Below are 12,737 nucleotides of genomic sequence, written 5' to 3'. Positions count from 1 at the left end.
AATTCATGAGCAAATGAAACAGATTAAGTTTGGTAGTTTCATCGAGTCCAACTTGAGTAGAAATTGAAATATATCTCGTTATTACGAATTACGTGATCTCGTTATTACGATTTAGTCTATCTCGTAATTTCGAGTTACGTTATCTCGTTATTTCGAGTTACGTTATCTCGTTATTTCGAGTTACGTTATCTCGTTATTACGAGTTTCGTTATCTCGTTATTACGAGTTTCGTTATCTCGTTATTCCGAGTTACGTTATCTCGTTATTACGAGTTACATTATCTCGTTATTCCGAGTTACGTTATCTCGTTATTACGAGTTTCGTTATCTCGTTATTCCGAGTTACGTTATCTCGTTATTACGAGTTACGTTATATCGTTATTACGAGTTACGTTATCTCGTTATTACGATTCAAGCTATCGTTATTACGATTTAGTGTATCTCGTAATTTCGAGTTACGTTATCTCGTTATTCCGAGTTACGTTGTCTCGTTATTCCGAGTTTCGTTATCTCGTTATTACGAGTTACGGGGTCGCGGTGGCCGAGTAGTTAAGGTGTCCCGACACTTTATCACAAGCCCTCCACCTCTGGGTTGCGAGTTCGAAACCTACGTGGGGCAGTTGCCAGGTACTGACCGTAGACCGGTGGTTTTTCTCCGGGTACTCCGGCTTTCCTCCACCTCCAAACCTGGCACGTCTTTAAATGACCCTGGCTGTTAATAGGACGTTAAACAAAAACAAACCAAAGTTACGTTATCTCGTTATTACGAGTTACGTTATCTCGTTATTACGAGTTAAGTTATCTCGTTATTTTGGTTCAAGCTATGTCGTTATTTCGAGTTACGTTATCTCGTTATTACGAGTTACGTTATCTCGTTATTACGAGTTAAGTTATCTCGTTATTTTGGTTCAAGCTATGTCGTTATTACGACTTACATGTTTGTGTACATTATGTCGTTAGACTGAATGATGTGCATAACATACACAATTTTTTTATGAGCAGACTGTTGTCAATTTGGAAACAAATATGAATTTAAATCATTAGTAAATTTTGTATTCTTTGTTATAACACATTTTCATAACCACAACGTCCCATCCTCCTGCCCGGTGTCCGCGGTCCGTGGGGGGCGGGGGGGGGGGGGGGGGGGGGGGGGGGGGGGATGACAACAATTTGATTTCGGAACATCAACATGGATTCCGTGCTAGTAAATCCTGTACAACAAAACTACTAGGAGTACTGGGCAACAATCATTGGCGACGGACAAAATATGAATGCAGTATATTTATACTTCAGTAAAGCATTTGATAAGGTTCCTCATCAACATCTACTATCCTAACTAAGAGGTTATGGAATGGAGGGAAATACTCTAGATTGGATTAAAGATTTCCTGTCGGAATTAAGACAATGTGTTAAAGTAAACGGATAAAGGTCTGGTTAAGTCAATGTCACAAGTGGAGTTCCTCAGGGAAGTGTCTTAGGTCCTGTCCTGTTTCTTATTTGTCTAGCATGGTAAAACTCTTTGCAGATGATTCTAAACTATTTAGGAGAGGTAGTCAAGTAGCAGAACTCCAGAACGATCTAGACAAAATTGTAGATTGGACTATAAAATGGAAAATGAAATTAAGTATTGCTAAATGTAAACACATGAACATTGGTAATTTGAAACAGAATCCAACCCTGTTCCTGAAATCAAGTCATGACCAAATTGAGATAAAAAAAAGTTGAAAACGAGAAAGATCTAGGTGTAATATTTGACAACAAGCTTACATTTAATGAACACGTGAATCAGTGTGTCAAAAAAACGAATAGAAATTTAGGCCTTATATTTAGGACCTTCACCTTTATGGATGAAAATATGTTCCAGTGCCTCTATAAAAGCCTTGTTAGACCAATGTTAGAGTACGCCATCCAAGTTTGGTATCCAGTGCTTAAAAATGACCAAATCGCAGTTGTGAATGTCCAGCGAAGAGCTACCAAAAGAGTTTTAAGTTTAGAAAGTCTTTCCTATCCTGAAAGATTACTCAAACTTGGCAACACTTGAATACAGAAAATTAAGGAACGACATGGTAGAAACTGGATACAATTATAAACAACATAGATATTCTAGTCAAGGATATGCTTTTTACTCCTGTAGATTCAAATAAAATCAGAAGAAACTCTTGCAAATTGTTCAAGAAACAGGGACCCTTTGCCAGGAGGGTAATTGACCACTGGAATGTCCTACCTGATCACGTGGTTCTAGCATCCCACTCTGAATTGTTTCGAGTCTCTATTAAACAGCCATTGGCGTAATGTTCCCTTCAAATTTTATCCAAGTTTTTTAAACTACATTGTATGCGCAAACTGTACATATATAGTAATGATTATGAAGAAGCGCCATCATTAGCGAATAGCTAACATCGGTATCGACGACAAATGTGACATGCATGTAGACTGTAACCGTAATTCTCAAGTCCCTGTGCCAGGAACCAGTTTCACTCATTCGCCAATCAGTCGGGCACCGGAACGTGTTTGACTATTCTGTCGGGTAACGGAAAACAATTTCACTACACGCCAAGCAGTCGGGTACAGGAAACTGACTATTCGCCCGACAGCGGAAAGTTTCTGACTTTTTATCGCCAGGTCGGATAGGATATAACGATAGAGCCAGAATTACTGGTGTAACGTCTCAAATCGATAGACTCTTTTTATAATCAGTTGTTGAACTATGGCTTTCTTGCATTAGGTAATAAGTACGGACAAGTAAATTGTAGAGTTGTGTTTAGAGTATCTATATTTTCTATGAATATAAACGTGTGCAGATTTTTCAATGATTTATCCTAATTGAGATTATATTGTTTAACTTATCTCTTAATTTTGTGTGTGTGTTGCTTTGTTCTCATATTGTCAACTTTTTAGAAGTACATGTAGTTGTAATATAACAGGCTTGTAATTTGGTAGGCGTTGGTTAGTGTGTTGTTTGTGTAACTCGATCGTTCCCAGCTAGCAGACATACGTTGCAGAAACGTCATAGATGGATGGTTTATTTGCACCTCCCCGGAAAATTAGAAAGAGCTGGACAATAACCCTCGGTATCAAAAACTTTTTATCATATTTATTGTACCAAACACATGTAGAATCTACAACATTTCCTCGCACAACATCGTCTGTTTTCATTGATAAAATAATTAAGTGTAATGAAAAATATATAAAACTTTTTTTACTTGAATTAAATTAATATCTACGCGATAAAATACAGCTACCATTCCAGGAATTGGATGCGCAGCCATAATGAATAGTCCAATAGTGAAACAGTGCCTATTTTTTTTATCAAGAATTCGATAATTTACATAAAAAATTTAACTTCTTGATATGAAAAAAAATGGTATCAAAAAATAGTAAAGCTACACGTTAAAAAAAAGAAAACAATTAAACGTCGGATAGTGAATAGTGATTAGTTATGTGAACAGAATGGAAAACAGAACGAGAACATTGGTATTCTCTTCCAGTAGCAGTCAATCCCGTTTTTGACCTAATCACGTCCCCTATCTGACTAACACCCCAGATTTTTCGGGAAAGTACCTGAAACGGAACATCCTGAACTCATCGGAGATTTTCATTGGAATAGTGATTTAAAAAGGAGTTCCGGATGAAAACGGAAGTGACGCAATATCCGTGTTATATAGCAGAGATTTGCTCTGTCACTGCACAGTCGAAGGTGAAGAAGGAGTGAAAACACGTTGTTCTAGCTTTTATATATTATACCAAAATGGAATTACCACATTTAGGAGACCATTGTTCAAACAAGTCTTGTAAACAACTCGGTAAGTCTTTTAGACGACGTCGGACGAGTCATTAACATACAACATTGACAAACACCCTTTTACTGTATGATTGTCAGTGATCAGTCCTCCATTCAAAACATGAGCTGATCACCATAACATTTCCAAATAATCGTCTAATACAGGACAGAGTAGCAAGCAGTAACGTAGTTGATATCAAATTGACAAAATTTAATAAAACACGAACTGGCGAAACTGAAACAAATCAGCTTCGTGGTAATTCAATTATGGGTTTGTTATTGTTTTGCTATCACATGATTTTGAAAAGCCCAGACTTCGATTTTGTTTGTTTGTTTGCTGGGTTTATCGCCCCATAAACTGCATAAACTTGTCATTTTGAGGTCACTATGTAGTAGTTGGTGACTATTTCACTGAACAATACAGGAAGCCCATGAACACATGACTCTCTTTTATCAGCTTCCGATCGCGAGAACAAACCGACACGGTAAGTAGGGAGCGTCAAACCATGTACCTTGGATCTTTGGTAATGTTAATTTGTCATCACTTTTTTTTCCAGATTTTCTGCCAATGAAGTGTGATGCCTGTTCACAGATCTTTTGGTAAGTATTATTGCTGTGCTGTTAACATGAACATTTTGGGCTGTGAACAATCTTTTACCAATAACACAATAACCAATTACCTGAAAGTACTGTCAAACTGATTTAGAAAACCAATTATTGGATCGGTTTGCCCTGCATGCAGATTCAAACCAATCTTCAATTCTGATTTTAAGCCGATTATACATCACTATGAATTAGAAGAGTAAAACAACCGATGATTGGTTACCGATTACATTGGATAATATATATGATGCTAAATGTTAATGGAGAGGTCAGTTGGACATCCCACTGCATGCGGATGGTCATCATTTATTGGTCTGAAACATTCTATGATAAATGCCAGTATAAGTACATGTATATGTAGTTTTGTAATGAAAATGACGTATTTACTTTTTCAGTGGAGAACACATAATGTACAACTGCCATCAATGTGCAGAGTCTTATAAAAAAGTGAGTACATGTACAACTACTGTCAATGTACAGAGTTTTATAAAAAGGTGGGTACAACTGCTGTCAATGTACAGAGTTTTATAAAAAGGTGGGTACAACTGCTGTCAGTGTACAGAGTCTTATAAAAAGGTGGGTACAACTGTTGTCAGTGTACAGAGTTTTATAAAAAGGTGGGTACAACTGCTGTCAATGTACAGAGTCTTATAAAAAGGTGAGTACAACTGTTGTCAGTGTACAGAGTTTTATAAAAAGGTGGGTACAACTGTTGTCAATGTACAGAGTCTTATAAAAAGGTGAGTACAACTGCTGTCAATGTACAGAGTCTTATAAAAAGGTGAGTACAACTGCTGTCAGTGTACAGAGTCTTATAAAAAGGTGAGTACAACTGCTGTCAGTGTACAGAGTCTTATAAAAAGGTGGGTACAACTAGTACTGCTGTCAGTGTACAGAGTTTTATAAAAAGGTGAGTACAACTGTTGTCAGTGTACAGAGTCTTATAAAAAGGTGGGTACAACTAGTACTGCTGTCAATGTACAGAGATTAGATAGTAAGATAGAAGTGGTTCTCAAATAAGTCCTCAAATTTTTATACAGTGGTCCCTCTCTTATGAGACCACCCATGGGACAGGCATCATATGGTCTTATAATGGGGGTGGTCTTTGTTGAGAGTTTTGTCATCTGAGTGATGTCAATGTGGTCAATGATCACACAAGCTAGTACATGTTACATTATATACAAAGACAATTTATCATGTTAAGTTAAAATGTGTTTTTCAATGTTCTCCTTTGTTTACTATAAGTAATGTTATGAATTTAGTTTACTTGTATGTGTAAATTATTTCACAAAATGAAAATGTTTACAAAACTAAACTTGCACTACACACTGAGGGGATACAGCATGAGAAGTTACTTGCAATTTTAATTTTAACTTAAAAGAATCCTTCAAATAGCTGCCAGAATGTAGCTATATATATATATATATATATAGTAAGGAATGATGCTTTATAATGTATATGACTTTTTTATAGGATAATCAGGTTCCTGTATGTCCCCTGTGTAACAAGCCAGTGCCTATCAAGAAAGACGAGGTGCCAGATGCGGTAGTTGGACAACATATTGACAATGATTGTCAATCGGACCCAGCAAGAAAACGGCGCAAGGTTGGTGTCAAATCAACTTTACTCCACTTCACTGATTTGTTTATAAGATATAAATACAATACGAAGAATTGCAAGTAAAATTGAAAAAATTTAAGTGAAAAATGTAAGTCTTCTTTTGTCAATTTCCCATTTATATGTGTACAAGTGTCTATAAAAATATACAGTACACGTAGTTTGAAAAATCAAAAGAAAACCTTGAGTCCAGAACTCAAATATCAATGGGTGTCAAAAGACCAGTATACAATCAAGACTTAAATAATTCTCAGAAATGGATAATTTTATAAAGAATTTTAAGGAAACATTCAGAAAGATTATTTTATTAGCAATAGTCTCATAAATATTATCTTAGGTAAAGAGAAAATAAAGCTTTTGATGTGTAAGGTTGTACACAGAAAACAGACCGTTATCTCGTGAGGGGCAGTCTTATTTGGTATATATACGTTTAACATATACCCGGTATAAGATTTTTGGCTAAACCTGTCTGCAGCTAGAAGTTGGTATACGAAATTGTACACATATCACCTTAAGCCTTTTTATTGTAAATTTTATTGTTTCAATTTTCAGATTTATACAAATAGATGTTCACACAAAGGGTGCAAACAAAAGGAAGTAAGTGTGTTTATTTACTCCTCATTGTACACAAAATTAAATTATTATTCGTCTTTTCTAATATACAAAATGAAATTATTATTCCTCTTTTCTGATATACAAAATAAAATGATCTTTCCTCTTTTCTAAGATACAAAATGAAATTATTATTCCTCTTTTCAAATATACAAAATAAAATGATCTTTCCTCTTTTCTAAGATACAAAATGAAATTATTATTCATCAGATCTTTTCTAATATATAAAACTAAATTATTGTTCCTCTTTTCTACCAAAAAAACATTTTTTCCACTTTAGAAAAAGCATCTTAACTTTGAATTTGGGTGGTCAGGTGGCACAGAGTTAACACACTTGCCTTTCACAAAGGTGGCCAGGGGTTCAATTCCCCGATCAGATGTGAAAAGGTGTGGGGGGCTTATCTGACCACGTAGATTCTCTTTGGGTGCTACAGTTTTTCTCCCACAATAAAACTCCTCGCACGCTTCCATCTGGGCCAACAAGAGTGGTTGATATATGATGGTAAAATTTGTTTCGCAATTGTTGTCAAATAAAGTTTACACTGAAGTAATTTATGCTTTTGATTTTTTCTTTGTTTTAGCTCATTCCTGTCACTTGTGATAAATGCCAAAAGAATTTTTGCTTGAAACACAGAAATGAAATGGACCATGATTGTGAAGGCTTTGAGAATTCAGGCCGAGGAATTTCCAAGACAGGGTAGGTTCAACTGTTTCTCCCTTAAAATAAATTGTTTTTCAATTTAAAAAACAAATAAATTATTATCTTTCCATATGCCAGTAAAATATTTTTTGATTTTGTATAAAATGAAACTTGTTGAACCTCTATAATGCCCACAGATGGTGTGTAAGGTTTTGCAATTAGGTTAATGAGATACTTTAAGGTCAAAGGTCAAATAAGAGATTTGTTTGCAAGTCTTTTTCAGAAAGAACCAAACAGTTGTTTGATGAATTCTACAAGTGATAGAATTCATTCCTCGCCACTCTTGTTGAATTGATTGTGAAAAGATATTTGAACAAAGAACATAAAATATTGTGATGATTTATACTTCCAGAGCCGCAGCTATTTTAGAAATCAGCCACAGCCCTCTAAACCATCCGGAAACAAAGGTCCAGGGACGGCCAAGTCCAAACCGCAGCAGACGACACTCACACAGCGCAACTTTGGCCGAGAACTTGAAAGGTATCCACAGAGAGTAACTAAAATTTCAGTTTACATCAGAATTTATGTTCCTTATATAGAACAGGATTGGATGAAAATAATCTGTTCATTCTGATATGGTGACAATTTATGATATTTTGATGGTTCATATTTTGATGTCTGCCAAATATTCAAATTTACAGTATAAACATCAGTAAATGTACACGTATAGAAATTTTTTGGTCCTGAATTAAAAACTTCAATAATTTTTTAAGAATAAATGTACTGTATGCTACTCATATTCCGTCTCAGTTTCAATGAAGTTTAATTATATCTTGTGGTACATTTTGTTTTTTGTAGGGAGCGAAGAGAAAGACAGATGGGACAGACAGGCAGGCAGTCTGTACAAGGGAACATGGTGAGTATTATTGGATACATTTGTTTTAAAGGGATATGTTGGCCTACATAACCTCGAGTAAAGTTCCGAGGTGTGTGGTTCGTTGCTCCCTACCCGTATTGGGTAGTGTTTCTCAGGAAGCTGAGAAACGGATCAGTCTGTTCTAACGTGATTGTGTCCTTGGGCAAGATATTTTACCCTAATTACTCAGGAAGACATGCGATGGGCCTCCCGTATGTTGTTCAGTTAGGTAGCCACAAGCTACTACAAGGAGACCCCGTCTCAAAATGACCCTGGCTGTCCAAGGGGTGATTAACACAGCAAACTTTTACAGCTATGTATAAGTAGGTCTACTTTATTTAGGAAAGATTTCTTTTTAAAGTTTATAACCAGAAGATAGACAGTAATGGAAATCAGTTGACAAATGTTATTAATAAAATACTGGAAAATATTGTGGAAGATTTAACTTCAATAACTCAGTAAGATTACTAATTATTGCCTGTAATGTGTTTTGTAGACAGAGGAAGAAGCTTTAGCGAGAGCTATTCAGATGTCCATGTCAGAGTCACAAGCACCTTCCAACACAAATACCTCTAACAGGACGTAAGTATCCAACCCCATCCCAAGACCTATTACCCATATCTGTGATAAAGTAAATGTTATATAAAGCTATATATCCAACAGACATGTAGCAGTTTCCCATGTACATTATATAAGGCACATATTTAGCTGTTAATTTATGTAGCTCACAAGTTATCCATTTGATGTACCATGTTGTGGTAGTCTGTATATAGAACTGTCATTTTGTGTGTACAATTATTTCTGACTGTACAATGTTTTAAGTACCAGGTCTACCCACCTGTTACATGATAGATATTAGGGCAGATTTCAGACATTACCATTATGTACCTTGGTCTTTTCCATGTGAAGTATTCACCATGATTCCCATAGTACACAAAGTGTCTTCCTTTTTAAAGTGTAAAAATTTAAAGTCATTGCTAAATTTAAAAGCGTTATCGTCTATTGACCTTTTGACCTTTGCCCTTTAGGATGACCCAGCAGGAGCAGGATGACCTTTTACTGGCCCAGGCAATTGCCGCCAGCCAAGAAGAGGCCAATAGGGATCAGCAGCGTAGAAGGGTAGGTGTCAAAAGTTTGTGTTTATTCTTCTGTCCGTATTCCTTTGTTCTTCTGTGCATATGCCTTTGTTTGCCCTTCTGTGCGTATGCCTTTGTTTGTCCTTCTGTGCGTATGCCTTTGTTTGTTCTTCTGTCCGTATGCCTTTGTTTGTTCTTCTGTCTGTATGCCTTTGTTCTTCTGTCTGTATGTTATTGTTTGTCCTTCTGTCCGTATGCCTGTTTGTTCTTCTGTCCGTATACCTTTGTTTGTCCTTCTGTCCATATACCTTTATTTGTCCTTCTGTCCGTATACCTTTGTTTGTCCTTCTGTCCGTATGCCTTTGTTTGTCCTTCTGTCCATATGCCTTTGTTTGTCCTTCTGTCCGTATAACTTTGTTTGACCTTCTGTCCATATACTTTTGTTTGTCCTTCTGTCCGTATACCTTTGTTTGTCCTTCTGTCTGTATACCTTTGTTTGTCCTTCTGTCCATATACTTTTGTTGTCCTTCTGTCCGTACGCCTTTGTTTGTTCTTCTGTCTGTACACCTTTGTTTGTTCTTCTGTCCGTATGCCTTTGTCCTTCTGTCCGTGTATTATTGTTTGTTCTTCTGTCCGTATGCCTGTTTGTTCTTCTGTCCGTATACCTTTGTTTGTCCTTCTGTCTGGTGTTATTGTTTGTTCTTCTGTCCATATGTCTTTGTTTGTTCTTCTGTGCGTATGCCTTTGTTTGTTCTTCTGTTGGTATGCCTGTTCTTCTGTCCGCATTCCTTTATTTGTTCTTCTGTTCGTATGTCTTTGTTTCTCCTTCTGACTGTATGCCTTTGTTTGTCCTTCTGACCATATGTCAATGCAACCTACAGTAATTGTATACAAGTACCTCTTTGAGGGAGTGGAATTTACGAAAATTGTCCTGGCCAATACTATACAGAGCTACAGTTCTTTGTTAGTATGCATGGTATTGCCTGGCTAACAAATATTTAACAGCATTACAAAAAAGCTGGCATAATCATTCACCTCTCACAAACATCACATTGTGGCATTAAGATCTAATATATAAATATTTACATGGCTTCATATTAAATTTTTCCTTTTTTGTCTGACAGGCTTTGAAGATGACAGCGTGAGGATCAATGAAATCTTGTTTTCTGTTATAGCAGCGGACCGGTCAGAACAAGACGTCGTGTAGTCTCTCCTGACTGGACTGTGGGACGTCTTTCCTGTACTGAATACAATGGTCTCTCCTTACCAAGCTTCGGGGAAGCTTACCGCTCTGCATCTAGCCTCCCCCGATAGGCTTTGGGATGCCGTCACTGAATAAACTGTGGTCTGTGAGTCTTCCGACCAAGCTTTGTGTGACCTCACCGTCCTGCCTCTAGTCTCTCCCGATAGGACCATGAACGTATGCAACTCCGAGGCCATGACTAGTATCCGTAATGCATGCTAACTGTGTCACAGATATATCTGTGGATGCGTCCTGGCAGTAGCATAAATGGAACCCTAGTACTGGTTGAATTGATGAAGTTGTTATGCATTATTCAACATAGAATTGGCCATAATTAAAATAACTTGGTTATATGCCCAAGGAGAATCTTGTGATTGTCATTGAATTTAAGAGATTGAGAGTGCATGACATGAAATACTAGATGTACATCCTATATTTCAATTTTTAAACTGGAAATGAATTGAAAAAATTTCAATTACCAAAAAAAAAAAAAATGTAAAATGTAATGTCCAGAGATATTTCAGTTATAAGTGTGATGATATACGTGTATATAAAGAAGTGGATGAAAGATGATCAGGGTGTAGTATTTAGTGAACGCTTGTCTTTATTTCTGAATTGATTTCCTGATTTACGGTAAATTTAAGCTTGAATTTAAGGCCAAAATGTTTGTAATGGTCCTGATTTTACCAAGTTTTTGTACCACAGTATTTTTTCACCAAATTCCGTGGTATCAAAACTATTTTGTTCCTCAGGTATTTTCATTTTTATTCAGTACTTGAAATTGCATATTAAGTTTGTATCTTTGTCTAGTTTGGTAAACTTACAGTTGCTCATACGTATTTATCCTGTAGCAAGCCCAGAGCCCAACTCGATTGCACTCTCCTTCTAGAATGTAACTTCCAGTCACTTGATTTGTAGCTCTTCTGCTTCTGGAAGATCTTCTACCTCTTCCGACTCGAAGCTGGAAGATTTATCTTCCAAGATGGTGGCGACCATGTTTAAGTGTGTGAGTGATGAGTTTCACTAAATAAGGATTTATGACACATACATGCACATGTTTATTATTAACTATCTCTTCCGAGAGGAGTGCAAATCGAGTTGGCCTCGTGGGTGAACACTCCTACTTCGACATAAATTAGGCAGTCGGCTTGTTGCAAGATAATAAAATGGCATTTTCTAATATTTAACTAAAGTATAATAAACATGGGCAGACTAAATACCATTCAAGGGCTGGATTAAATTGAGTGATCTAATAATGGCAAATATTTACTTATTTATTTCATGATTATTGATGAAGAATTCATGTCAATGTGTGAATTTGGGCCATTTTCACTTGTGACAGTCCAAACGGTTGGACCAGAGTTGTTCATTTCAGGACAAATCAAAGTGTTTTTATGTTGCTTTCAGACAAGTCTTAAAACCTGTGACAATATATCTGAAGGTCTGTTACTCAGACGAATCTTAAGCCTGTGTCAATATCTGAAGGTCTCTTAAGATTTATTCCTGAAATGTTACATTCAGATAAATGAACAGGACCCAGGTTAGAATAAAAGAAAGCATAAAAAATAACTTGATTTAAAAATTTAGTAAATATGACTACAAATGTATTCTAATATCAATATACAAGGGGTCACTCATATAAGATGAATATTATTGCTTAAATCTTTAGGATGTGTTTGTCGTTGTCCGATATCGTTAATCCATGACATAGTTTGATTCAGCATGGTTTTGTTGGGATGTTTATATGATTGCGACATATTTACACGTCAAATAATCTAATGAAACATTTCAGAAAATTCAAATCTGAGCAATATTCAAGGTCACTGTTACAGTTGAGGTCACAGATTTTATCTTAATTTTGTTAGAGGTCATACTTGAAGGTCAGAGGTTATATTCAATTTACAATTACTACTTTTTCTGGAATGTGTTAATTTCAAATTATCAAAATTTTATAAGTTTATGAAGACATCAGGAAGGAGTGAACTCAACATTCAGCAGCTTCAATACTTAAGTAGGTGAATAAACTTTTATTTCTTGCCGACCGGTTTCGTCAGTCACAAGAGCCGTTACAATAATTTAAATAAAATTGTGTTGTGATGTAACGTTTCACTGAGATTTCCTCTTGTGTGCAATCATACAACAAATATTGCTTTCCTGTATTGTCGGTAACCCATGGTAGTCTTATTACATGGGATACCCTGAATGGCTTTCCAGTATTGTCGGTAACCCATGGTAATCTTATTACATAGA

At 36.1% G+C, this 12,737-nt stretch overlaps 1 protein-coding gene across 1 annotated transcript; it reads left to right on the top strand.

Moving 5' to 3' along the window:
* Nucleotides 1-3,655: 3,655 nt before the first annotated feature.
* On the top strand, nt 3,656-10,981 carry LOC117330199 (AN1-type zinc finger protein 2A-like). The gene is made up of 12 exons (XM_033888422.1): nt 3,656-3,802; nt 4,338-4,380; nt 4,779-4,830; nt 5,857-5,988; nt 6,553-6,597; nt 7,194-7,309; nt 7,665-7,792; nt 8,111-8,168; nt 8,359-8,380; nt 8,665-8,750; nt 9,197-9,287; nt 10,420-10,981. The coding sequence occupies exons 1-12, from the start codon at nt 3,748-3,750 to the stop codon at nt 10,459-10,461; spliced, it is 870 nt and encodes a 289-aa protein (XP_033744313.1). The 5' UTR covers nt 3,656-3,747; the 3' UTR covers nt 10,462-10,981.
* The last annotated feature ends 1,756 nt before the right edge of the window (nt 10,982-12,737 follow it).

This window comes from Pecten maximus, chromosome 6 (assembly GCF_902652985.1).
Source record: "Pecten maximus chromosome 6, xPecMax1.1, whole genome shotgun sequence".
NCBI lineage: Eukaryota > Metazoa > Mollusca > Bivalvia > Pectinida > Pectinidae > Pecten > Pecten maximus.
Note: the sequence above shows the minus strand (reverse complement) of the source record. Positions and strands in the feature narration are given on the sequence as shown.